The sequence below is a fragment of the Falco biarmicus genome, chromosome 11 (assembly GCF_023638135.1).
Source record: "Falco biarmicus isolate bFalBia1 chromosome 11, bFalBia1.pri, whole genome shotgun sequence".
Taxonomy (NCBI): domain Eukaryota; kingdom Metazoa; phylum Chordata; class Aves; order Falconiformes; family Falconidae; genus Falco; species Falco biarmicus.
Genome location: NC_079298.1, coordinates 4,907,192 through 4,935,149, shown reverse-complemented (window position 1 = coordinate 4,935,149; position 27,958 = coordinate 4,907,192). Strand labels below are relative to the sequence as shown.

Sequence of the window (27,958 nt, the reverse complement as noted above, 5' to 3'; positions counted from 1 at the left end):
GGGGAGGGACAAAGCAGAGCAGTGACCTCAACCAGAGCAATAATTAAACATTTTAGGATTGGAAATGCCACACTTGTCACCAAAGCATTCACCTTTCCATAATGATACACAACATTGATTCGCGTCCCTTGTGGTCCACAGATCACAGAGCTTGTTTGCATGGCTGGGGACATGTCTCAGGTCAGCGTCCAGAGACCACGTGCCTGTGTCTTTCAGAACACACACAACCTGGAGCACACAGCATTTCTAAAATCTTTAACAAATCACTAGCAGCCTTGCTTGGACAACTTCCAAAGCACATTCTGTTGCTGCTGCTTTTCTTAGGTGTACTTCTGGAAACTACATTTCCTTGGTCTGTGTTATAAAGTAGCATTTTTATATGTCATTTGCCTTATTCCCCTCCCTCTGCCATATGGAGACAGAGAATTAAGGTCATGTTTCCAGAAGGGTGTTGCTCATAATGGCACAGAGGGTTCAGAAAAAAGCAGAATGGCAAACAAACTCCCAGCCTGGAGAAACGTGGACTTTTTCCCAAGCCTAGTAAGAACTAGCAGTATCATTGTCAGGAGCTTAGTGCCCCAGTCTTTGCCTTCGGCCCGCCATGCTGCTTAGCCACGTGTACCATGGATTCAGCAGGACCATGTGTCTACACTGTCTACAGCAAGAGGGTAATTCCTACAGTGCATTTGGATATTGTTAGCTATGGGTTTCAAAGGCACCGAGAACATGCAGGCTGCAATACAAAATCTGGTGAAAACAGCTGATGTTACTGTTTCATTCCATGAGACCTATGGATGTGAAAAGCAGTGTAGGATTTTTCTCCCGTTTTCAGTAATTGTTTTCCTCATTTCCTCTTCAGTGAAACATGCTGTATTTCATGCAAGTGTTTTAAAAGGCTGTCGCGTGTTTCCTTTGACTTCAACCCACTTACAGAGGTGAAAAAGTGAAAAGCCCTTCGACTAAGAAGAAAGTAAATAGCTACTATGTTCCTCTAATAATTTTCAGATAAAACACCCACTGTGGATTGTGATTAAAATTAGTTTTCCTTTAATGGGGATGCAACTACAACTGCAGCATGTCACATTTACATCCAAAATTAATTAAATTAATTAAGCTTCAACAGCAATAAGCCTCCGGAAATTTTTATTTCCAGAGTTCCCTGGAGCACTGCATTTCAAACCAGAATGCAGCAAGGCTTTGGATGCTGGAGGGGCGGCATCACATGCTGTCTTGAATGTTGCTGTTCTGCAGCGGGTGGAAATTTTTTTTTCTAAAACATGACATTTTTTATCACTCTGGGAATGTGAAGCCAACACATTTAAGGAAATTGCTTGCATATAAAGTACACCAAATCAGCTGGTAATCCTGGCCACACATCAGAAACATCGGCGTGGAGCCTCTCACATTGTCTCTGCTGATCTGTGCCCATCTAAACCGGCACAGCCATTATCAGTGCGCTTCCACAGGAAAGGTATTGACTCCTCCTAACCCACTTCCCTCTGGAAGAATTGCATCTGCTTTAGCACTCCAAAACACTGACCCTAAAGGGCATCTTCACATTCACATTTTTGCTTGTGTGCTTTTGTTAAAGTCATGCTCTATTAAAAAAAATGCAGGAGGTGAGACTCCCAGTTACGGAAAACAGCTACCACTGTAACTTCAGAGTAACAATTAAAACGACTGATGTTCAGACCTGTCGCTGACCTCACCTACTCCTCTACCAGCCCTTCCTCCAGGGCTCTTCTCTAGGAGCTCTTTGCTACCGCCAGACCAAGACTGCCTGTGCTGGTGGTGCCGTTGTGCATGCAGCCTTTGACTCATTTCCTTGAACTTCCCACCACCATCAGCCCCAGGACGGTCCCAGCAGCAAGGATGAGCCCCATGGATGGCGCCTTCTTGGGTGATGCAACACGATGGTGTTGGGATGGGGTCCATGGCTCTGTTGTCCATCTGCCAGCACCTTGGACAGGAATCATTTGCTCTCTCACAGACTTATTTTTAGGCAAGAGAAACGTGAAGCTTGCGCAAATGTTTAAACACATGTCTCTCTTGAATTATTCAGTGTACTTTGCCTGCTTCTGGAGTTAATTAAAATGGAGGGCAGTCGATAGCGAGCTCTCAATTCACCGTAGGGAGGAAGCAGCAAACTGTGGCAGACAAAGTGCTGATAACCACCTTCCCTCCCCACCCCTCCTGCACCACAAGCTGCCACACCGTAACTGCTGTGCTCCCTTGGCAGTGGTGACCAGATGCAGCAGAGCACCAAATCTTAACAAGTTTGCCTTAATTTAAGGAAACCAGTGTATGCACAGCACTAGGGACTAACATGTCCCGAGCTGTGTTTGAGGCTGCAGTGCTTGATTTCAGAAGGTCCAGGGAACCACCCAAAAAGAGAGTTGTTTCCCTCCTGAACAGCCTCACACCTTTCCCCCAGCCCCGTTTTCTGCTACGGTTGAATGTGGCTTTTTCCAGTGTCAGATGCACATCCCTGTGCATCACAAAAAACCCTGACTAAGGGCAGCTCTTGTCCTCTTGAAGTCAATGGGGAACTTGAGATTGGGATCAGAATTTCACCTCTCATTTGAAGTATAGGCCTGAGCCACAGCCCTTTGGAGTCAAGAGGGGTTCTTCCTCTGGCTCCAGCAGTGTTTGGTCCCAGAAAGCTTGTAACGTTAGCCCAACATAAATCCATCATCTCATGTAAGAGTGTATTAATCCACCCACAGATCCATGCCCCCCTCCTGCTCCCATGAAAGGTTATGAAGAGCAAATTACGTACCAAGCTGCACAACCTTGACTTCATCATCTGCCTGAATACAGAAATGATAGCAGTAACTTTGGTACTGTACCACACAGAAACACTCGGTTCCTGAGGAGTTTTTTTGTCCACAATCAAACACTAATTAAAGTCACCATTTCCCTTTGTGAATCACGTGAATGACAAAAATGCAGGGTTTACATATTATTCAACAACTCAGCTAGTATTTATCTCCAAAAGATGAGATACAGTCAAAAATATTTTATGCATAGAGCAGAAATGATTGTGTCGTCCTCTGTTCACGGTACTCCTGGGGACTACTTTTCCCGGTAACAGGCAGGTGTAATTGCCATTACTGTAACTGCAGTGTTTGCACTGGGTGGAAAAGGAGCCCTCACCTGCAAACAGGAGCAAGAACATCATCACAGCACTCTGCTGAGAATAGCAAGAGCGGGAATGCAGCTCCAACACATCGATCCAATTTTACTCAAAGAAAATACTGCCACAGTTGAGCTGAGCATATTTGTAATGAATGAATAATGCTGAATTATTGTCAAACTCAGGAGATTTTGCAGGCGGGGTGCTCTAACATGAGCAGGTTTGGAGCTGGCATGCCAAGAAGGTATCTCTGCACCTGAAGAAAATCAACGTCGCACAGCTGAGCCCCCAACATTTCTGATCACACAGACTTCACCAGAGCCTTCATCCACTTGGTTTTTTCATTCCACTTTGTCCAACATCTCCAGGTTCACATTCAGAAATTGCTTAACCTGACCTAAAACCAAGTTACATTCTGGTTCATCTAACATTTGCACATATCGGGACATTCCAATTAGGCTACTTGATTTGTAAAGATCTTTAATCAAGAAGGTCTGGATTAAAGTTCAAATGCTCTGTGCTAGCCAGAAACGATTTGAATGAACAGTAATTAAAACACAGTCTGATTCATACAGAGCACTGCTGGACTTCGAAAAGACAACTGTGTGCTTGAAACTCTGTTGGGAATGATTCTTTTTATTTAGTACAACTGAAACGAGGCTTTTTGGTACCGATGGTTCACTCTGAACAGTAACAGGAGTCACATTTTTTTTTTAAAAAAAAAAAAGTATTTTGGGGAAAAGCAACATCTTCACCTGGTTTCAAGGCTGAGAGCTAAGAGACAATGGAACTCTTTTATCCTGCTGTTGTCAGAAGCTGATAGCTGCTGGCCAGCTTGCTCAGAGCAGAAACTTCAACCCTTAAAAGGATGATTTGTGGACGAGAGCCAGGAACAGAACAGCCGTTCTTGTCTGCAGCCTTGCAGTCCCAAGGAGATGTCACAGGAGCAGAACTGCTGTTCTTCTCATGCAAAACGTGGGTGGGAAGGCGATGGCCTCCAGATGGGAAAAGGGACTTTCCTGATGAAAAAGCCTGAGAACCACCGGGTTAGAACAAATTCATCTGGAATGACAGCTGAGACGTGTCACAAGAAAATTGCCTCGCCTTGGGAACCAAACCCATAAATAACAAAGTTTTATCAGAAAACGGATGGTCCTCAGAGACCTTACTTTTGAGCAGAAAGTGATGCCACATATCACTGTATGCATGCTGTTTACATCTTGCTTTAACACGGTTTGTGGGAGGAAGTGCTCCACTGCCAAAAAAAGACTTGATAGTTGCATTGTTCATGTGTAGCAATATTTAGACATAACAAACCCACCAGTATTTATGAGTCTGTCCCATTATGATATCAGTCGGAAGCTAAAGGAAAAAAGAGATGGACTCTATGTCTGCTGAGCTAGAAGGAGATAAAGGCTCCCAGTAAATCTGATCAGAGAGGTGTTGTTTTCAGGCACAGACAGCATTTCAGTTCCTGTCAGACCTCGAAGCCGTACTTGTTGTAACAGGAAACAAGAATCACAATCTGAAGCCAGAGGCACATGTCACTCATACAGGCTCTTTGTTCTCTTTCACCAGTACTTGATATGTGCAGCAGTACACAGCGAGCAGCTTTGCTGCACATCCCACTAAATGAGCTGGGTTGGTCATTAACCCTCAAATCTGACGCAGGGCTCAGTAGGTGAGGAACCTCATTCCTTGGACCCGGTCCATAACACACCTGCTATGTGTGTCTTAGCAGGGGAAGGACAAGAACTTTTTGGTTTCTAGTACAAGCCAGCATCTCTACTGTATTCATGAGTGAACACCCAGAGCCATCCCTGGGGCAGCACCACAAGGACCTGGATGAATACCATGCTACTTCCAGCTCCAAACCTCACTGCCACCTACCTTTCTCCCAGGAAAGTGGATGTACATTGCCCGAGCACCTGATGGATGCTAAAACAACAGCAGAAATAGGCAAAAAGAGATGAACCCCAGCCCTGGCCAGCCTGCAAGCTTACAAATGCTTCCACTCGCACAGTTCCTCTTCTCTCCCGTTCATCCTGCAACCAAAACAGAAGCATGCCATGGCTCGTGAAGAAGCGCAGGCGTATTGCTGTCATACAGCTAGGGACAGCTGCAGCCACAGGAGACGACCAGCTCTCCTTTTTGGGATGAGGGTATTCCTGCCCAGGTTGAGGGGTCCCTGCAGGCTTTGGGAAGAGACAGAGAGGAAGCCAAGCATTGAGTCTGCTCAGATTGTAACCTATCTAGAACTTAAACTCTTGGTAGCAGGATGTCTTTTTTATCATTTGCAGTCTCTAGTACAATAAAAGCCCTCCTCCAGAAACAGACTCGAGGCACTATCAAAACACCAGTAATAATTTCCTCCATTTAAATGACGCACGCTGGCAAAATGTTCAATCATGGCTATATAGCACTGACCCTGTCTGAGCCCACAGACACAGCCAGCAGCAGTCTGGCAGAAACGCCTTCCAGTACGAAAGAATCAGAAAAATAACATAAACCACCTAACTGCTATCTTGGAGCAGACCGCTGGTTGAGCTAATCCTCATCCTCTCCCTGGAGCAGCGAGCAGCAGCTGGGGCTGCACAGGGCAAGGCCCTGGACACACATGAATCATCCAGTCCAGAAGGAAGAGTTTTCTAAACACTGCTGGGTTAATGACCACACTTAATGTCGGTATCAAGAATAAATTGCAACCTCTGGAAATTGCTGTGCTAGCCTTAGGGTCATACACTTCCTTGGAGGCGGGGTGGTGTGCGCGTGTGCGTGTAGGGGAACAGGCACCACTGCAACATGTCTGCAGACCTCTGCTTGTTTTATGCAAAAATCTCCGGACTCCTTCTTCCTCAACACAACCTGGTCCACGGGGCCCCTCTGCTGTCACATCGCAGCACTGCAGCCCAGCCCTGCACGCCAGCATCGCACACTGAGCACCCACCCCCCACCCCCACCCCGCCCCCGAGCCACCGAGGCAGGGACAGCTCAACTCTCAGCCTCCCAGCACAGTGCCATTCACATGGCACAAAAAATGTCCGCCAGCCACTTTGGTCGAAGTGGGTTCCCCAAAAACCTCGTCCTTTCTAGGCGTTTTGATGACATTGCTATAGAAATTACCCGGGGAATTTGCAGCCTCCCTCTTACCGGGGTAGAAAAGCCCCAAGCAAACTCCGCAAGGGACCACTCCTGCTGCACCACCACCATCCCGCTGCACTGCCCTAGCGTGCTGGCCAGCCTGTGAAATACCCTGTGTCCCACCACCCATTTTCATGTACTGAGACATGCAGAAAATGAGTTAGGAGACTAGTTAACCAAGACTGTGGTATCTTTAACAAGAAGTATTAAAACATACCTCAAAAGGGGTTTATTTTCTGTATTGCTACAGTAATTTCTGTTACCAGTATTACCCATAGACACACCCCTCTGCTCTTGTAACACTTCACCATGCCACACAGGATCCTGCTTTCTGAACCATTTTGAAGATTGCCAAAGTGCAGCATTTCTGGAAAACCTTTCAAAGCATAACAGTCAATTAACAAGCAAACTCTACAATAAAGTGTAATATTTTATTCAAATAAAACAGTAACCTTTGACTTTTATGCAAAGAGGTTCATTTAAAACAAGTTCACTCCAGGTCAGGATGCTGTGCTCTCTCTGTCAGTCCGTCAGTCCCCAGGGCACAGAGAACCAGCGGCGTGGGGCCCCGTGAAGCTCAGATGGCTGCCATCCTTCAGTTATCACAGTACTGTACCTTTACAAGAGACAGCATCAGCACTGTGATAACTGAGCCAGGGCAGCCTGTCAGTCATTGCAGCCCCCCCGCAACACTGCGGAGCCCAGGAGGCACGTCCTCTGTCTCCTCGGCCCTCACATGTCTCAAAAATCCCACATCACCCCCAAGAGACACCAAGCTGCTAGGTGAAAGGCTCTGGAGCGTTGCCTTCACATCTGAGGTTTCAGTCCAGAAAATTATCCAGATAATTAATGCTATCTTAATGACCACTGCAGCTTTTACAATGCAGCTCAAAGTGTTTTTTAAGTAGCAGCTTCTTCTGACCAAATCCACCAGTGCTGTGTTGGAGAAAGGGTAACTAACCACTCTACAACTATCACTACAGTGAATGGGGGCACTCCTCTGTCCCCCTTAAATTCTAGAGCTAGAACCTAGCGTTTGGTCCATGCTACTTAAGTACTGAATGTCATGAACCAGTCAGTCAATGGGTATAATGGCAGACAGCCAGGTAAGTTAATGGAACTACACCACTAGTGACAGCTGAGAAGCGGGATCACAAACAGCACGAGTACAAGGGTAGCACCATGCCCTGACCACGCGGCATACTGCACCAAGCCTGCCAGCCTTTCGCCAGCAGAGCGGGCTGGCAGGTGGTGGAATTTTACAGCACTGTGAACACATTCGGCTGGGCTTAATCGGAGTTTGTCACATGTGCTTCTGGAGCCAGCATCACAGATGCCCGTTCCTATGCCTACTGATGGCTTCGACGGGAGCAGCACCCAATGCCAGGCAGCCAGCTGCGTTCCTAAGGGACTGCAGCTGGAGTAAGCAGAAGAGGGACTTAAAGGGTTGAGGTGCTCCAAGTATGCAGCTGGCACTTTTACATCATAGGATCCAAATACAAAATTGCACAATAAACATTTTCACTGCAAACTAGTTAAATTATTAACTTACATCAACCTATACTTTACACACACACACTTTTTTTTTTCTTCCCTAAAACCAGGCATTGCTGAAAACGACTACTCCTACACAAACACCCAACCTTTGGTTAAGGGAATCAAATACAACCGAGTTCTGAAACAGGTTTAAAAACCGCAACTGTTTTACATAGTAAAAGTTAATGTGTTACTAAATTTTCTATAAAGTTTATGATGTTGATGGACTTCACCAGAACAAGTTGCTCTCATATTTCTACCAGGAGGAAGCAGAAACTCCAAAAATGGTGTAACACTCTGATTAAATTACCTGGAAAAAAGCATGTCTCAAGATGTTATGGAGACTGTTTTTAAAAGAGAAATACGTAACACTCAGCTGGATCCAGCTATCAAAATGGTGTCTTACAAGTTTTTAACTCAAGAGGGCAACGGAGAGACAAATATGGAAATATCTGAGTAGAAGCACGCAGTGGAAAAAAATATTTGTACATTTTAAAACAAACTACAAACATACATTACATAAAAAGGGGACAGCCAACAGATTATGCAATACTGACGTAAGACGACACAGATGACTTAAGCATATATTCCAAAACTCACAGATTTACCACCATTTGCAGATTAATCATTAAAGAATCCGCTGCTGCTAGGAAAAAAAAACAACAAAAAAACTCGGTAAAAAATACTGACATATTCTGAATATACAACGGTGACTTTTGAAAAGGAAGGAAGCTGCGTAACTAATGAACCATTTGCTCTCACTCTGAGGTGTTTTTACAACACTATTACTATTCCAGCAGAAAAATTCTACCCATTTCAGTAGAATGGCATAAACATAGAATTGGGAATCCTACATTTCACAGGCTGAAGAGACAAGAGAAGAATTGTGATTTTATAGCTCAAGTATGCCTTGACCACTGTTTCTAGGTTTTACTCTGTGCTCCAGCAGTTACTGTTACGCTCTTTAAAGGGAGAGTATATGTGACTGCCAGGGTGAACACTATCTCGCCAGCACCCTCTGGAACAAGGGCTGTTTGAGTTGCACACATGTATGTTGTAAGGGTTGATGCCATTTTCTCCAGAAAGGATGTAGCTCTTACTCCAATACAAATACAGTTTGCTCCCTTGCACCTAACACCGACACCCCCACCCCCCCGATTTCTGCTTTGTTCCTTAAGACACACAGACCTGATACAAAAAGCCTAAGTAGGTTCCCTGTTAGCATCAGAAGAATCCCCCTTTTTGAGGAAAACCCACATTAGTTTTGGAGTCTAGCAAACATTTTTGTTCTTGTTATTGCTAAAGACATTGCATATTTCCATATGCTTTTATAAAAAAACTCTACTGTTTCCAGTGTTTGCTGCCAGTTCTCACTTGTCACAGCCTTTTAAGATTCTCTGGCTGGTCTTTAAAACTCCAGTCCCACCTCCTGTCCCTTTGGAGCTGGTGCTTCTATGGATTTTTTTTTTTTCCACTCGTTTTGCATGAACCAAAATTTCTTTAGCATCACACTGATGGAATTACTGCTGTGCCCTGACCACAACCCACAAGGCTTGCGACTCCCCACCCCTACGCACAGGTCAAGTATCTTCGAGTACTACAAGCAGCTCTCGACCCCGCTCCTGCGGCAGCTTGCGAGGCGCGCTAGCAGCAGGCCCCCTGCCCATCTGGATTAGCGCGATTTTAACAAACCACTGTAGAAGCCTGAAGAGAAGAGAAAACAAACAGCAAGTTACGAGGACACCACGGCCTGACGAGCGACTGCCCGGCGGCCCGGGGGAAGGCAGGCCGTGTGTGCGGAGGGGGAAGGCGGCGGCCCCCGGCCGCCTCAGCCGCTCCCTCACAACTTCCCCTCGACGGCGCGGCGCTGAGGGGCCGGAGGCCTGAGCAGCGCGCCCCCCGCTCTCACACGGCCCCCACAGCCCCCGCCTCGCCCACCCCGCTCCCCTCGCCTCACTCGCCCTCCCCCGGCCCCCCAGGGCCCCCCGCGGAGAGGGAAGCGCGGCGGCGGCCGCCCCGCTCCTCCCGCGCCTCAGCCGCAGGCCCCGCCCGCGTAAGCGCCGCCGCCCGGAAAATAACAGCGCGCAGAGCCGGGAGGAAGCGCCGCGCCCCAGCCCCGCCGGCTTCGCCGCCCCGGCCCCCCGCCGCCCCCCGCCGCCCCGGGGCCGGGCCGGACCGGACCCACCTGCGGGCTCGGCGGGGCCGGCGGCGACATGACGCAGCACGGGCTGGCGGCGTGAGGGCCGCCATCTTGGTGTGTTTATGGCAGCGCCGCGCGGCCATGTGACGGGCTCTTCCGGGGGCGGGGGCACGCGCACCCACGGTCACGGCCGCGAACACGCGCTGTGGGGGTGGGGGCGGGGCCAGCGGCGGGGGGGGCGTGCGTGTGCGCGCAGCGGGGCGCGCGCTCTTTGCAACACCGGCGGGTGCTCGCGGGCGGGCGCGAGCCCCGTCGCGTCTCGCTGTGGGGATGGAGCCCCGCCGGGTGCGGGCGGGGGGGCCGGAGAGCTGCCCCCGCCGCGGGGCCGCGCCTGCAACACCCGCACCCGCGGCAGCGCCCGCCGGGCCCATGCAAGGGGTGCCCCCCCACCCCCACCCCCCCGGTACCAGCCTTGGGCAGCCCGGCGGCCGCGCGCGTGCGGGCCGTGTACGTGGAGGCAGCGCGGGTTCCAGACCGACCGCGGGCTGTAGGGCTGCAGCCTGCGCGTTTGCAGGCTGTGCGTTTACAGACTATGTTTTGCAGACTGAATATTTTGCAGGCTGTGTATTTGCAGGCTGTGCGTTTGCAGGCTGTACATTTTTCAGACTATATTTTGCAGGCTGTGTATTTGCAGGCTGTGCGTTTGCAGGCTGTACATTTTTCAGACTATATTTTGCAGGCTGTGTATTTGCAGGCTGTGCGTTTGCAGGCTGTACATTTTTCAGACTATATTTTGCAGGCTGTCTATTTGCAGGCTGTGCGTTTGCAGGCTGTACATTTTTCAGACTATATTTTGCAGGCTGTCTATTTGCAGGCTGTGCGTTTGCAGGCTGTACATTTTTCAGACTATATTTTGCAGGCTGTCTATTTGCAGGCTGGTTCGCAGGCTGCGCACTCGCAGCCCGCCCCGGCAGCCCACCCGCTGGCTGCCCGTGTCCCCGCAGCCGCGGCCCCGCACGGCCTCCCGGCTGGCTGCGGGCACAGCCACGGGCTCCCCGCCGGCCCCGCAGCCGCCCCTGGCTCGGGGGCCCCGTCGGGCGGCGGGACTACAAGTCCCAGGGTGCCGCGGCCCGAGGGGGCGGGCGGCCGGGCCCCCCGCCCCGCTGATGTGTACGGGCCGCGGCGGCGGCTGGCGGCGGCGCGGGGGGGGCCGGGCCGGGGCCGCCTGACGAGCCGCGTTGCCCCGCAGGGAGCCGGGCCGGGCTCCGGTGGCCGCCATGGCCTCCAGGCTGGTGCGGGCGGTGGTGCTGGGCCCCCCCGGGTCGGGGAAGGGCACGGTGTGCGAGCGGATCGCCCGCAGCTTCGGGCTGCAGCACCTCTCCAGCGGGCAGTTCCTGCGGGAGAGCCTGCGCGCCGGTGGCGGTGAGTGAGCGAGAGCCCGCGGGCACCGGCACCGGGGGCACGGCCCCGCGCCTGCCCCGGGACGGGACGGAGTGGCGGGAGGCGGGGATGGGGATGAGACGGGCATGGGATGAAGACAGGGATTGGGGATGGGGATGGGATGGGGATTGGATGTAGACACGGATGGGAATGGGATGTCCACAGGGATGGGGATGAGATGTGGATGGGATGGGGGTAGAATGTAGATAGGGATGGGATGTAGACAGGGATGAGGATAAGGTGGTGATAGGATGGAGATGGGGATGGGATGTAGATAGGGGTAGGATGGGGATGAGACGGGGATGGAATGTAGACAAGGATGGGATGGAGATGGGATGGGGAACACACTCATGTACACACACACACGCAGATACACCACAGGTTGTTTTCTTTCTGTGGGGTTGGCACAGCTCATTCATCCTTATCCCCCCAGCCTGAGCTGGCGGAGCTGCCCAGTAAAAGTGGGTCTGATGCTGCGGGGAGCCTTGGGTGTGTAATGGTTTCATCCCTGTGCCCGGTGGGTATAGCTCTGGAGAAGCCAGTACAAATAACCAGCCACCGATGGTTAATGGTGGCATCCAGGCAAACAGGTTGCCTGTTGTTAATAATTTCATCCTGCCTCAGGTACAGGAATGGGGTAAAAACTGCAAAGCGGTGGATGGCAGATGGCTGAAATGCTGGTGCAGGCAGTGCCTGTGCAACACCCACAGCAGGAGGGGTGGATTGCGAACGTGCATTTGTGCCCAGGGGAAACCCCGCTGGGAAAATTGCTGCGGGTCATGGGGTGCTGTGGCCGGGTGTTGGGATGTGCTGTGCCATGCCATCCCCTGCGGCAAGGCTGGTGGGGTGTTACGGGGTGCAAGTGCATGTCCCCGACTCCTTATGGAACTCCCTTCTAGAAGCCGGGGAGAAGGAGGAGGTGGGTGGCAGCACCTGCCCTGCACAGGTCACCCCTGGCAAGACCCAGCTTATTAGGGCTTGAGAGCTCAGAGAGCGCAGTGGGCAGCCCCCGGCAGGGCAATGCTGCTTGGCAGGAGCTCGGGCTCCCCGCAGCAGCTCTCTGCTCCTGCCCGTCCCATGGGTGACACCCGGGTCCCAAACCCGCGGGGGAGCGGATGGTCTTTGCTGTGTTTGCGCCGCAGGCAGTGCTGTCAGCTGGTGAGATGCTCCTCGGCCCTGGCGAGGCTCCGGAGCAGGTGTGCTGCACCCCAGCTTGCCCTCAGGTTCCTCTGCAGATGCCATTAGGCAATCCCAGCGTATTTTTTTTTCCAGCAGTTCCTTCTTTCCTCTGGTGATGTGTGAAATACCAGCCCAGAGGGGAAGCTGACTCACCAGGCAAAGGAGTGGTAAAACGGCATTGATACAAAACAAACGGAGAGAACCTAGAAGTGATTTCCCTTTTTAGAAGGGTAACAAAGTGGGGGAGAAAAAAAAGTTTTGGAGAGCCACATGCTCCAGCAAGGGCGTTGCACACAGCCCTGCACGCACGGGTCACTCATTTAAAAATACCCAGGTTTCCTTTCATAATTAAAAAGTACAATAATATTTCCTTTTATAATGAAAAAAATACAATAATATTTCCTTTGGAGGGAGGCTCAAAATTAGGAAAACCCCCATGACGGCTTTGGCTGCAGGACAAAAGGCTTGGGTGAAAAGCAAGCAGAGGTGCAGTGTGCGGGAGCAGGGCAGTGCAGTGAGACTGCCCACCCGGGAACTTGTAGGATCAAGCTTTAAATGTGTCTCTTGAATTTTATGTTTCAGTTCATGTTCTTGCTGTAGAGCTTCTCTGGGGACCCTGGAGAAGGGACTGTGAGTGGAGTTAGCTGAAGGTGTTTCCCACAGTGCGATTCCGGTAAATTCAGTTTCCCAAAGCAAACAACACTGAGAAATGCAGGTAAAATTACTCAGAAGAAAATCAGCCTAGTTTGGTACAGCTGGCGTGACGTTCGGGTCCCACCTTTGACAGCCTCTGGTTACAGCTCTCAGTAAGCTGCAGCTATGTGCTGGGGTGGTTATTTTTTTTTGCTGTTTGCTTTGGACAAGCTGTTACATGACTGTGCTGCAGTGTGTGAGCTCCGGGGGAAACGACGTGGAAATATGACTCTCCTCTCGAGTTTATCATCTGCGCCACTGGTTTTGTATTTTAGGAGGGCTGGGGCTCTTCAGTACGAATAGAATCATTACAAAATCATTATCCCAAAGGGACCCATCAGTCTGATGTTTTTAGAGTCATCTCGGTCCAAGGATGGCAGGGAGGCGTCGATGCACTGGGGATTTTCCTGCTTGCCATTGCGAGACATAAAATAGCCGTGGCTGCGGGATTCAGGCTTGGGTGGCACAGAGGACTCCAGCTGCTGGAGGAAGCCCCATCCACCCAGCCTGGGGAGGGTGCCTGGCTCGCTGCCTGTGCCAGTGTCTGTGTCGCCAGCCTCGGGGAACAAGGACTTCACTTTGCAGCCGTCTGAAGTGGCTGAACACACGGTTGCTGCTGAAGTGTTGAAGTTTTGCTACAGTGACCCTACAAGTACCTTTGCCACCACACATTCGTGTGTTAATTAGTGTCTTCTCTTAGTGAGTGGCTGCTCTGCTGTAGGAAAGGTCTTTTAAAGTTCTTGGAAGACTTAGAAGCTGTGGTTTTGGTGCTAGGCAGGGGTGCTGGAGGGTGGTGAGCAATTTCCTTGGCCAGTACCTTGGCCCCAGTACCCAGCTGGTCGTCTCTGGTGTTGGCAGCATCCCGGAGTCTTAGTGGGACTCAGCGGTTAATTCGCAATACAGCTTAATGGCTTGGCTTTGGCTGAGGGTCTGCATCCCCCCAGAGACACGTGTGTCTTGTGTCAGTCCCACCACTCCCTTTAATGTACTTCCTTGGAGGCAGAAGTAGCTCCAGTCCCCTCCTTGTGACAGATTTCTTTAGCATCAACCGAAGTAAGCACAAAAAAGCCCAAGGGGGATGTGGGATGCGCACGACTGAGCCCCACAGTCCTTCTCCCCACCTTTTCCATGGGTGATGGTCTGCTGGCAGAGCCACACACTGGCCCCGTTGCCTGTCAGAGCTGAGCCCAGGAGATGCAACCTGCCAGCCCTCTGGTTTTCCATAGGGTCCAAAGTGACATCCTGCCGGTGGGGACAGGGTGGGAGCGAGGGCCCTGGATGCAGCATTCCTGTCAGGAAAGAGCTCCCAGGGTCCCAAACCCAGGGTGACACCTGGCCCCGGCCAGCTGGGTCGTTGCAGCTTATCTGCACTGGTGCACAGGTCGGTCCCCTATTAACCACCCAAGGCCTCTCCTCTCTATTAACTCCAGATCGTGTTGCTGTAGCCTAAATTAAAAAAAAAAAAATCATGTAAAAGGTTGCGTGTAGGGCAGAAAGTCCGGCGTTATCATGCAGGGTCTGGAGGCTGCCAAGAGCCGTGTTTGGGAACAGCCTCTCCTCCAGTCTGCCCTGCCTGGCCCCGGGTGGCTGTTTTGTTGCTGGTGGCCTTGGGGGCTGGAGGCATCCCTCAGGGCTGTAACTTGGTGTTGCTTTGATAAGGAGGCTGCAGATCAGGGTTGTGGGGGAAGCCACAGAGAGCTTGAAGTCCCATGTGTTAAAGGGCAGATTAAACCCGTGGTCATTAGATTAATGAGATTAAGCCCGTGAGTCGAAAGGCTGTTTTGCACAGAGCTCAGCACTGCCAGGCGCACCCACCGCCAGCCTGGCTCAGGGAGCATGAGCAGCATCTAAGGAGCCCCTTGCTACCTGGAGTAACTGCAGAGCAGTGCATGCAACCCCTTGCTGCCCGTGGCTGTAGCAGTGGGGGTTTTGGTGCTTGCATGGGTGCTGTGCAGTGCAATAGGGGTGAGCCTCAGCTCCTCATGCAGGGGGGCCAGGATCTTCCAAAGGATCTGCCCAAACCTTTCTCCTCTTTGGTTTGTGGCTGGGGAGTGCTGCTCAGGTGGGGATTGATGGACCAGGTTGGGCCCTGGGGTGACAGCTGGGAGGGGGACAGCGAATGTAAAAACTGGAGATAAAAGCTGCCTTGAAGAAACCCCATGGGAGCAGGGCTGTGCTGTGGGGATGCTGCGCTCCTGTGTCCTGGGTATTGGGGGGGGTCCAGGGACTGGGCAGCTCTGCAGGTCCATCATGCAAAATATGTGCCTGTTCCTACATGCCTGTTCCTCCTCGGTGAGAGGGTGGGTGATGGTGCCACAAGTGTTTTGGAGAAGGGAGAGGCTGGAGGGGCTCCAGGAGCTGTCTGGAAGCAGTCAGCATCTGCTGGTGCTGGTGCATGGTGCTGGTGCATGGGCCCCCATGGCAGTGCATTCCCCTTGTGCTGGTGCATGACCCCTGGGCCAGTGCCTGCCCCCCGTGTTGCTATGTGCACTCCATGCCCATGCATGCACTCCCATGCTGGTGCATCCCCCCTTTGCTGGTGATGTCCCCCCAGCACACACGGGGGGCACAGAGGAGCAGCATCCCCGCCAGCAGGAGTTGTCCATCGTGGAGCAGCGGAGAACCATCTGCCCGTATTGAGGGCGTGGGAAAACTGCAGCCTCCGTGATGCAGAGCTGTGGGCCTCCGCTGTATTTCCAGGCTCCACAACAGCAGCCCAGCGTATTTTTGGTTTGCAGCACCAGGCCTGGCTCCAGCAGCCCTGCTGAGCAGCAGCCAGTCCCTTGGACAGCCGCCCCTCCTTGGGGCAGCTGCAGCTGCAGCCCACGGGGCCACCAGGCTGCTCTGCCGGTGGCCAGCAGCTCTGTCCTGCCGGCAAGCACGTTCCCAGTGAGCCTGTGGCAACGTGCAGACCACATGAATAAATATTAAAAAATGTAGGTGGATGCGATAATATTTACGCCTTAGCAGGTCTCTGTGCTGGTTGCATAAGACATCGTGTATTTTTTCCATCCCTGTGTCCTTTGCTTTCCTCCGCAGGAGAGCTGCCAGCAGCGCTGGCAACGTATGGGCAGCAACAAAAAACTTAGTGAAAAAAGGTATTTTCTGCTCTTGGTGCCTGGCAGCCACCGTGGCTCCGAGCAAAGAGCTGCTCAGCAGGGTGAGCTGAAATGCCGTTACAGAGGGGGACGTGGTCCTGGTCCCTGCCATGACTCAGCCCCATGGGCCGGTGAGCCAGCACCCGCTGCCTGCTCCGTGTCCGTGTCCGAGGCAGGCCAGGCTCCAGGGGGGAGCGTGGCTCGGCTGGCAGCCCCCAGCTGCCCCATGCTCCTGCCAGGCATCCTCTGCAGATCCTTCTGTGAGCCTGCGAGGTTTCCTGTGCACGTCCCAGCCCCACGCCTTCGGGGGGATCCCTGCAGGCTGCGTCAGTTCCCCTGTTAGATCAGATGAACTCTCTCCAGGAACTGTATATTTTGCAAAAAAACCCTCCTGCAGCTCAGGAGTTCAGGTGCACGTGCCTGCCCGCTTTGACATCTTGCTGCAGCCTGGGAAGCCAGAGCCTGCCTCGGAATGCAGGACCCTGTGGCTTTTTTTTAGAGGACTCATACTTTGGGAGGGCTAAAATGTGCTGTCCTCACCAGAAATCTTGCACAAATTGATGGCAATATTGTTTGTTTCTGGTGACAAATGCTATTTCAGCTGCTGTGGGAAGAGAGCAAAAGAGTTGGTGGGGTCCTGTTCCAAGAGGGAAGAGGCTGGACCTCTTCTGGTGGCAGGATCAGGAGTTGCCACGTGTGGTGGCAAAGAATACTTGCATTTTCCAGTTTCTTTGTGTCTCTGAGCAGCTACAGGAAAATTGCAGGCAAACTGTATAATGTAAGAAGCAACTGAATTTATTGCATCTCTCCACGAGGTAGCATCTGCTTTACCCAGCTGCAATGAAATATATAAGGAAATAAATCCCTATTACGTTGGCTGCTGGCAGCAGCTGCCCGCGTGGTGCCAGGCTGCCAGAAGGGTGGGTCCAGACACGGCGTTATCCATGTAGAAGCCACCGCTGGCTTCTCCAGCGCTGTTGGTTCCAGCTGAGTGACACGGGGGAGAGCCGGGCAGGGGCTTGGTAAGGCATATTTACCTTGCAGTTACACCACAGTTATGTTCTCAAGGATTTGATCTTGGAAATAATTTTCTTATCTGAGCGTATGTTAAGTTGAGGCTCTGAAATCTTAAAACCCTTTGGACAGGAAGCCATCTTCTGCTTTCCAGAGTGATTTAACAAACACTTTGAGATCTGGGCTTTGCATGAGCTTGCTGGTAATGCCTGTTTACTGCCATGTTTTGCACGTGAAATCGTGAATTTGCACCTTTTCAGCTCTTTTGTAACTGACAATGCCAGCTTTTCCTGACAATGGTTGTATGTGGAAACTTCATGCCTCTGAGCCAAATGCTGCCAGATCTGCAAGCGTTGCTTGTCCTCATGGCTTTACTGGAAACCACCTCTGAGGCACCTGAAAGAATAGGCATTATTAGCACCCTGCCTTTGTCATTGACATTGCTTCAAAGCGAGCCTGAGCCAGGCAGCAGGCAGCAGGAAGCTGGCCAGGTCTGTGGTCCCATCCCACCACCCGACGTGTGTGGAGCTTGGCAGCATCCCTTGCAGCTGGTTCAGTGTCTTCAGGACATTTAGTATTGGTGCCAGTGCCACCTGTACCCACACCGGTGCTGTCTCCAAAGCCGAAGGAGCCCTGTGTGTGGCACGCAGTGCATGCGGCCGGCATGGCAGGGGTGGTGCGGGTGCCCCTTGCTGCTGTGGGCTGCCAGGGTTCTTCAGGTATTTCAGGCATTTCCATTTCTACAGCACCAAAAAGACCCAGTGGTTGCTCGGCCGTTGGGAGCAGCAGCTAAGGGCAGAGGGACGCTGCTGAAAAGCTTCTGGATGAGCAATATAGGAAGACAGGCAGAATTTGAGGGGGAGCAATATTTTTTAAGTGGAAATATCATGCTTTTTTTTTTTGCTTTTTTGTGACTTGCGTTTTTTTCTTCTCTTGAACAGAAGTTGGCGTCTTGGCAAAGCAGTACCTTGAGCGAGGCCTTCTGGTGCCGGACCATGTCATCACGCGCATGATGATGACGGAGCTGGAGAAACGGCAAGAGCAGCCCTGGCTGCTCGATGGTGAGTGTGCTGCTGCATCCCCTCTGGGTGGGAAAATCCCAGCCCCCTTTCAAACATTGTATTGCTGCTAATGGTTTGGCAGCACCAGGAGAGAGAAAACCCAGAAGGTGCCTTTGCTGGTTGTGGGAGGAGAGGCAGGAACCGACCTGCTGGCAGAGGCACCTGCCTGCGTGTTTCTTCCTCTGCCCTACTCAGCAGCACGTGCGTGTCCAGCTGAGCCCTTGGCGCACAGCCGGGACAGGGAAGGGCAAGGCAAGGAGATAGGTGTTTCATGAAGCCGAGCCAGCAAGCAGAGTGGGGCTGGAGGCATGCCAAGAAACATCTCTTACCACCTCCGTATTTGTGCAAAGGAGCTACTCATCCCGAGCCCAAGAGCCACCTGAGGTACATGTGGGTGGAGAAGATGCCAAGAGCAAACCGGCACGGCAAGTGGTGAGAGGAGCAGCAGAAGGTTCGCCAGGAGCTCCTGCAGCCCTCAGCGGCGAAGCTGTGTGCCAGCAGCTGCGGTGCATCGCTGCCGGTAGCCGGGGAGCTGACAAGTGCCGATGGCAGCTCTAGGCATTGCTTTGGGGCTTGGGCAGGGGATGGGGCAGGGCTGAGCAGGTCACACTGACCTGCGGTGTTGGGCACAGGCAAGTGTGACGTATGGGGATGAGTGGCCGTGGCTGCTGTAGGGGGAGAAACCCTCCCTTGCCCATCTGCTTTGAAGAATCAGTGAACACAGAAATAAGACTGAGCCAGCTGATTTATAACAGACTCAGGCTTTTGCAGAGTTCTGAGGCTCCTGGCAGGGAAAACACAGAATAGTCTACAACCAAAACAAGTCCACGGTATAGTGCCAGGGACTGGAGGGCTGGTGGAGCTGTGTGTCTTCCCCATAGCCCTGGACAGCCCCAGAGGAGAGGTGGCTTGTGCTGGGGCTTGGAGTCCGGCCGAGCTTTTCTCACTGCAGTGGGCACTGGGGATGCAGCAGTGTTGGCACTGGGAGGTCTGGCACCATCACCCCACTGGGCTCGCAGGGTGGACGCCAGAGACCTCAAGTACTGTAGGTTCAGGCTGCCTTGAAGATGCCTGTGAATCCTCACTATTAAAATGTTATTATTCTTGCAATAATGCCACTCAACTCGTCAGGGAACGTGGTGGTTAACAAATATTACAGCAACAAGCACTGCGTAAACAAGTACATATTTTGTTGTATTAAAATTCCAGTGTTTCAACACAATCTTGGGGGGCCGCATCAACATGCTCAGATCTGGGTTCTTGCAGCTCAGGGTGCTGATGTACCGTGGTCTGACCCCCAGCAGCCTGGCCCAGGAACCGGCTCCTGTTTTATCACAGCTTTGCATCCAGAGGTCCCGCCAAGGTTGCCGAAAGGGGGAAACAAATCGGGCTGTGGGCTGGTAATGAGGATTTCAGGAGCCGCCTGCTTTGTGTGTTGGTCTCTGCCTATACCAAGATGTTTGAGGGACGGGCTGCCCCCAAAGCTAAAATCTGAACACGGGCAGTAGCAATGCCGGCAGCCCTGCGCTGTCACGTTCCTGTTAACTTTGGGGGAATTCATCTGCCTGGGGGCACAAGCGGTGGGTGCAGTCAGAGCCCCACTCCAGCAGAACTGTGACAAGGAGCGTAGTTATTTCAAGTGGTCTGATAACAGAAGTAACAGACTGGCTTCACTTGGTAAGACAGACTACATGCATTCTCTCTCATAATGGCTGATTCATTCCCTGTGCTGGCGTCCTGGCAAGCTCTTGGCTAATAATACTCTCCTTGGGAAAAGCCTAGGAGGTCTCAGAGGGGTTTACAGATGTAAAAAAAGGTTAAAAAAAATGAAAACAAAGTGTGTTATCAGCAGAGAAAACTGGAGAGGGGACAGGTCACCCCTGGTTGCGATCTGGCAGCAGGAGCAGATGCTCCCACCTGCTCACTGTTTTTTCCAACAAAAGGTACCACTGGGCACCCTCGGAGGACGGGGATTTCTGAGAGCTGGGTGATGGCTGTACAAACCATTCCATTGCGGTGTCCTCCATGTCCTCCATGTAAACCAGCAGTGTGTCACTTGTCTGTGCACAGCGTTTTGTTTCCTGCCATTGTTTCTCTGTAATTCCAGCATTTTTCCCTGTTTTGTTGTTGCCTGTGCCCTCTTGCTTGCCTCCAGCTATGACTTTGCAGGAAAAGACGAGCCCACGGCGACCCATGTGCTGTATTTCGGGAGCCAGTGCTGTAGGAGCTATTTTTTATTGTAGCCATATGGTGGATGCCTGTCTGTTGGACTGCTTGTGCTGTAGTGAGGAGCTGCGGTGGTTTTGCAGCTCCGGGGCTGCGGGGCGGGTGGTTTTGGTTCCATCCTGCTGCTTTCCTGCCTCTCCTGACAGCCCCTTTCTGTTGTGGTGCCTGCGCAGGTTTCCCTCGGACGCTGGGGCAAGCCAAGGCGCTGGATGGGATCTGTGAGCTGGACCTGGTGATCAGCTTGAACATACCCTTCGAGACACTGAAGGATCGCCTGAGTGCCCGCTGGATCCACCCGGGCAGTGGGAGGGTGTACAACATGGACTTCAACCCCCCCCATGTCCAGGTAAGAGCCTGTAGCATCGCGGGATGCCAGCTGGGAGCAGTTCACAGAAGGGAAAGGTCAGAGAAGCCTTCCTCTGCGTGAGCTGAGATCGTAAAAGTAAAACAGCCTTGGGGAAGAAATGCCAGGTAGTAAGCACCGAGCACTGGAGGACTTTGCCCTTGGGAGCCAGCCTGAAGGAGTCATGCTAAATGTTAATTAGGAAAATGGGATTTATGTTAAATGCCATCTGAGGATGCTGGATTGATGCAGAGTAGGCTGTGTGGCGGGGAGCTGCAGCGTGGGCAATGGGGCTGGTGGCTGCATCCCCTTGATGGTGTTTGCCTTCCTGCAGGGCATCGATGACCTGACGGGCGAGCCGCTGGTCCAGCGCGAGGACGACAAACCCGAGGCCGTGGCTGCCAGGCTCCGAAAATACAAAGATGCCGCAAAGCCAGTGATAGAGTTGTACAAGTGAGTTGGACCATGTGAATAAGTCACGGCATGCCCATAAAAACAGGCACGAGTGCTGTTTCCACCAGCCAGTCCCATGACCCTATCCCCACAGCCCGAGGAGCCCCGGCGTGGCCCCTGACAGATTTTGGAGGACAGATCACTGCGCTCAGTGGCACAAAGCCCAGCCCTTCACTGCAGCCAAGCCTGCTTGGAGGGAGGAGGCTGATGCAAAGAAATTCACAGCTCCTGTTTGTCTTGCTGGGCTCCATAAAGAGCTTTGCTGGTGCTGGTGGTGGGAGGGATTTTTTGGCTGTGGCAGAAGGCACTTGCAAATCCCTTCTGCCCCCCAGCTCTGCTGTGCAGGGTGGGAAGCCTATCTGCAGAGGTGCTGCCCATCAGTGCTACAAAACCCAACCAGTTAAGACTTTCAGCTTCTTTTTGGGCAAGTGTCCCCACGCAAAGCTGTCGCTGAGCGAGCCGAGGCTCTGCAGGCAGGTGAGGACGGTGACGTTGCAGAGAGCAGCTCCCCTCCTGCAGGCACCGGTGAGCTGCTTGTTACCCTGCTTCAAACCAACACGTTCACCCCGGGCGGTGCAGATCCCGGGCGGTGGGTGCTGCCCAGTCAGTCTGCAAAACATCAGTCCGGGCCCCGAGGCATTTAGCAACTGGCCAGAGGGAAGGAGAGGGGTGAGAGCCCAGCGCTGGCTGGGAGGGCTCCGCTGTGAGCACCCATACGTCCCAGGGCTTGTCCCTTCCGAGTCTGGGGCCGTTCTCTGCTGGCTGAGTTGGGAACAGATGGATTGCTGTAGGGTGGCAATCCACCGCAGAGAGGGAGCGAGCACCCGGCAGTTTTTAAAAGCAGAACTGGTCCGTGGCGTGTCAAAAGCACCCTTGCAGGGGAAGGGGGAGAACAGGGGCTCTGAATTTCCCACCAGCTTAAGCACATGAATAGATGCTGCTGTTTACATCTGTAGAGCACTTCAGAGAATGGGTGGTCTTTAGGGGGGCGAGGGTGAGCTGTCGTCCTGGGTAATGTGGTAATTTGCTGTTGGCTGGGTTTGGTTCATCTGTGTGCGGGTGTCGCTGGGCTCCTCCAGCAAATGCTGCGGATGGGAGCAGCCACTGCCCATCCCCTGTATCCCCCTCTGGCCCAAAAAGGCATCAGTGAGCTTCCAACCCCGCCTGGCTGTCCCCTGCCGATGGCCAGCCTGACTGCAGGTACTCACCAAGGGCTGGTGCTGACATCTTCTATCTCTGTTCCAGGAGCAGGGGCATCCTGCACTCCTTCTCGGGGACAGAGACCAACAAGATCTGGCCGTATGTGTACACCCTGCTTTCCAACAAGATCGCACCCCTTCTCTCGGACGAGGAGAACTAAACAGCTTGTACCAAGGACCAAGAGTTAACGCCATCACAGATTGGGTTTCTCTGGGCGGTGCTGGGGCCAGATTAGGTGATCGTGTGGTACCTAAAGTCCCTTCCCTGGTGTACTGGGGCTACACGGTTATAGCCAGTATCAGGCAAAAAGATCTTTGCTTATAAGGTCAAGTCTGCTACAGCAAGGGTTTTTTTTTCTCTTTCCAGACTGTAAAGTATTCCTGCCTATGGTCAAGTTTGCACACAGATCAGTGATACAAACCTCGTTTTGATATGATACGATATGATATGATCACACCAGGTTTATGCAGCTTGCCATGGTGTCCTTGCCACCCCCATACACAAAGCCCAGTCTCCATTTGAGCCTACAGCATGCCATCCCGTTGCTCCACAGTACCGTTTACTGCAGATTGCTCTCTCGGTTGGTTGGGGTTTTTTTCCTATAAATTATTTTCTATGAAATTAATATCTCAGAGAAACAAAGGTCTAAAAAGCAAGACTTAGCCCAGTGGGAACCGGTGAGCAACATGGAAAATGGGTACGCTACGAAGCCCAGAAATGTGAAGATCACATTTCCAGCATTAATACGCTTAAAAGAGGGAAAACATTGGAGGTAAAACATGTGCTTCTTGCATAAAGAGAGATGAAACCCCTGTTATAAAAAGCTGCTGTACATTTTAGTTTTCAGGAGATGCTGTGACACCGAGCAGGGTCTGTGCAGGGGATGCGTTCCCCTCCTTTGTGCTTGCCTTGTTTATAGCTTTTAATACTACAAGATAGTCATGTTATGAGAATTTCTCCCAAAGATATATTTTAATGTGTGCTTCAATTTTGCGGAGAAATCAAGTCATTCCAATTTCTTTGCTGCCTTTATCCCTGAGGTCCCCTGGAGATGGGATGTTCCCTGTGTGGTTCCCATTGCAGCCGTAGCGTCCCTGGCAGAAGCAGCTCCCTCCCCATGAATCCCTGGAGGGATGAGAGCCTTCCCTTCCCCGGGACCTGTGCAGGGACTGCCAAGGGCTGTGCCCAGGTAGTTCCCTGTGATTTGCAGCAGCATTAGAGTGTGTCGCTCCTCTTCCCGTGCGCAGGAGCTTTGCGGCCAGTTGGAGTTGGTTTTCTCAACTGGAAGTACTGTAACCCATTTTGGTGGTAGGATGCAGTACCTAAGCAATGGGGATGTTCTTTTTGTCTCCTTGAGTTGCCTTATTTTATAGACTATATATTTAAGAAAAAAGCAAGATGTGTATTTTTAAAGGTTTGGGGAAAAAAAAAAAAAAGCACCAAATTTTAGCATCAGCTTTGGGGAAGCCTGCACAAGGCTGCTTGTGTTTGCAGAGCATGCTGCGGTCTGCCATGGGTGCTTCAGCAGGAGGGCAGCAAAGCTGTCAGCCCCTGATACCCGTTTGATTAATTAGAGCAGCCTGGGCAAGTTTCTGTTGTTGAAATGTCCCTGGTTTTATTTTTGCTTGGAGAGTGGCCCTGCAGCAGGGGGTGGGGAGCTGGCTGGCTTTTTTAGGGATGCACAGGCTCCGTGTGCAGAACTTCAGCACATCCCTGGGACTCTTTTGTCCCTGCTGAGCCACCCGCATCCTTGCTCGGTCAGAGGAGCCCCTTGTGTTTGCTCGCTCTGTCAGAGGCAGCTTCACCCTGGTGCTCTCCTGATACCGGCGCCTGAAGCCGTGGGGTGTATGCCAAGTGAGATCCCTGCCCGCTCGCTGCCTGCCCCTGGGCGAAAGTGATGGTGCGGTGGCGGCAGGGGAGGCTCTGCATCCCGCTCTGGATGGGGATTGCCCAGATGGGAGCGGAGGGACCGTTGGGTTTCGCTGCTGTCCCTGGGGGCCCTTCCATCCCCCCAGGAGCTCCCGGGCTGGGAGGACGCAAGTCTTCCACCCTGCGATGAAATCCTTTTTAAGAAAGATTTTAGATTTTCCCATGACCCTCAGATGAAGGTCTGGCCCATTTTTAAACACATCTAGAAATAGCCAAAACGTGTGTGCTTTTCTCTTTCTAGAAGTTTTGGGCAGGAGGGGAGGAGATGATGGGGGGTGGGTTTAGGCTATAAAAGCAGCCTGGCCATGGCGGGCAGCTCCGCTGGGGCCGCACGCCAGGTCGGGGGGCTGCTCCCTGCTTTCCCTGGCCGAGCTTGTGTCTCGTCCTTCCCTGCCACTGAGACCTGCGGAGGGGCTTACCCCATGCAGCCCAGCGGTGGGGCTGGCAGATGGCTTTGTCCCAGGAGAGCCGCCCGAGCGCTTCTTTTAAAGGCTCAAGCCCTATAGTGGATGTAGAAATCCCGTGACTCTGCATGCATCGAGCCCTCGGGATAGATTTTTCTATGAGAGTTGTCGTATCGTGCATTTTCACAGACCAAATACCGGCAGGGATGAGGTCCCGGAGCAACGACGTGTCCCTTGCCATTCCTCTGTGCCGTGCTCCCCTTTGATACTTTACTGTGAATTTCCTGCCTTTTCTAAAGCAACAGCAATTTTGTACTGACCCAAAATACTGTGTGGTGGGAAGAGGGTCTCCCCGCGCGCCGGGCACCGCTGGCATGTCAAGATGAGTTTTCTTCCTGGAGTTTCTTCCCAGTGAATTGCTGCAGCTGTGTTACTGTTTGAAAGATGTAAATAAAAGTTTTTTCTCCTGCTTATCCCTGTGCTGGCAGTGTTGGTGTGTGAGTTATACCCGATCTCCTCTGAAAGCTGGGCTCTGTGCCAGGGCTGCAGGATCTGCCTGCAGGTACCAGGGCATTTCTGACCCGGGGTTTCTTTGTAGGAGCCGAGGAGGAGGAGGAAGGGGCAGGGCAGAGGGAGGAGAAGAGGAGTCAGAGCATCTCCACTTGAACACAGGAAAAAATCCCTCAATAAAGTGGGTCCCCAGGTTTTGGGCTTGGGCACAATACTGCTGTTTGGGTCCTGTCTTACAGCCAGCTCCTTTATTTAACATAATCCAGAAGATCAATTAAAAAGCCAGGTCTGACAGTGTGGATGAAGCCAGTTGCCCCTGCCCTCCCATATTTGTTGCATGTAAAGTGGGGTTTATTTTCCTGTTCAACTTCCCACAATAAAAGTAATGGAGAGCATTAGGCAGGGCAAGGCTCTGGCTGTTGCCTGCGCCCCGTGTAATCCATCGCATGCATTGCAGTAGCAGGGATTAAAATCTGTAAACCCAAGTGCCTCTGCCCATCGCTACTGGCTTGCAGATCCAATTGTTTTTCGCTTTTTTTAATTCCTAAATAGCAGTTCAGGGCCTTCAGTCTCCTGTTTGGAAAGAGCAGAGCACAGACTCAGAAATGATTAGAAGAAATTTCAAAAAGGGTGCTACGCAGCAAAACAACTGCCCGGCAGTTGAGAAAGCAGATGCATGCCAAGGGTTGGGCTCGACATCCACAAGCGAAGGAGCCAAACCTGGCTGAAGGGATGCGGGTGATGCCGCAGTTCAGGGTTGTGGCAAGCTGGAGGCAGAGAAGGGATGTGTTGCCTCAGTGCAACTCCATTGGAGGGTGCAAGGGCAGATAAATACAAGGAGGAAAAATTGCTACATGAGCTAGAAAATGAACGCAGTCTGAAAACAAAACGTTTGGAGGTCAAAAAGCAGAGGGATCTGTGAGGAGTGCCAAAATCAAGCTGAGACCAAAGCCTTGGCTTTCCCTGAGTGCCCTCAGGGGAGCTGGGGTGGCACAAGGGTCGGCGCCCCCATCCCCAGAGCCTGGCCTGCAGCATGCGGGGTGCCTCCGGCTGCCCCAAACCTGGGGGCTTCTCCCCGATCGCAGGGGATCTGTACCTAAACCCGGCACAGCTGGGGGTGCAAACTCCCCCGCCCGGCACCCGCAAAGCAGCGTGGCCCTGGGGGCTGCTAAATAGTCCTTGAAACTTCAGAACAACACTGAGAGCATTAAAATTCTCCCCTTTCTCTTACAATTTGTCTATATTGTGCAATATTGATCTCTTCGTGCAAGGTTTATAGTATATTATTCTTTATTTGCTTTCTGCACTCTGTGCTCCTCCTTTACAGCCCAGTTATTTTAACTTGCCCTGTTGTGTACCTGCCCCCAGACCTGTGCCTTGTGCCCCTGGTGGTTTCCCCATCGCTGATTATACAGCTCGGTTCCCCTGGGCATTGAGTGCAGAGATTAAAGCTTCCAGGATGCTCTGACACGGTGGGGACAGGGGATACCCAAGGAAGATAACTGGAATTCCCAATGACTGCTTGGAAGAGATGGCACTGATAGCTCATTACCCCATGGCATCTGTAGTTCTGCCTGTGATAAAGATTTGGGGGCAATTAACAGCATGCTTATAGCATCAGCTAGTGCTTGCCTTCCCAGGTACCCAGGGAAGTGCCCCAGGTGTGCCTTGACCAGCACACTGCCCCGTTCCCAGTTCTGCAAAGCTTTAACATGCTGCATCCCTGCTGAGTCTGTCCCAAAGATTTAACCTTCTCCAAAAAGCAAAAAATTCAGGAGGGAAAAAAAAAAAAAAAAGCCGCTTAGGTTTGGACTTGATGGATCAGACCTGCAGACTCCAGATCCCACTCCATGCCACATTTTAGAAGATGTGATATGTCTGTCTCCATCCTCATCCTTTCCTGAGTCTCTGTAATCCCAAATATAACCCGGCAGGCCCCGAGCGGCGCGCAGCTCGCAGGCAGCGGTGCCCCAGCCCATGGCCGTCGCCCCGTGACCCGGGATTGCCGTCGAATGCCGAGCGGGCAGCCGGTGTGCGGACAGCCGGCGTGCGGGGACGCGGCCGCACTGCCCAACGCGGTGCCGCGGGAGCGGGAGAAGAGGATGCACGCGTCTGAAAATCCAGGTAAGGAAAGCGTCACCGCCAGCGGGTGCGATGGAAGGAGAGCGAGATGGTGCGCGGTCAGACAGGGGATGTTGTTTACGGCAAATTTGTGCTGAGTAATCACCGGGAAGGCACGCTCGGCTCCCGCAGCTCAGCTCGGGGTAAAGCTAAAGATCCTGCTTTAAATGTAAAGCCTTGTTATGTAATAGGTTTGAGGGAAGGTATTGCATGGGAAAACTGCTTCTTTTGGCGGGGTAGCATGCCGGCAAGTTAGGGTGCTGAATTCAGCCGTGCATAGCCAGGCGTACAGCGATTAACGACCCCGAGCTGCCTCCTGCTCTGGATACCTTGA

General features: G+C 52.3%; 1 protein-coding gene and 1 long non-coding RNA gene across 2 annotated transcripts; one reads left to right on the top strand and one right to left on the bottom strand.

Annotated features, from left to right (window-relative positions):
• Positions 1-6,689: 6,689 nt before the first annotated feature.
• Positions 6,690-10,113, bottom strand: LOC130156834 (uncharacterized). The gene is made up of 2 exons (XR_008824623.1): positions 9,999-10,113; positions 6,690-9,517 (listed from the first exon to the last, which is right to left on the bottom strand). It is a non-coding gene; the product is annotated as an uncharacterized LOC130156834 (long non-coding RNA).
• A 795-nt stretch (positions 10,114-10,908) lies between these two features.
• AK4 (adenylate kinase 4) lies at positions 10,909-25,466 on the top strand. The gene is made up of 5 exons (XM_056355703.1): positions 10,909-11,375; positions 18,319-18,438; positions 20,838-21,010; positions 21,342-21,460; positions 22,706-25,466. The coding sequence occupies exons 1-5, from the start codon at positions 11,231-11,233 to the stop codon at positions 22,818-22,820; spliced, it is 672 nt and encodes a 223-aa protein (XP_056211678.1). The 5' UTR covers positions 10,909-11,230; the 3' UTR covers positions 22,821-25,466.
• The last annotated feature ends 2,492 nt before the right edge of the window (positions 25,467-27,958 follow it).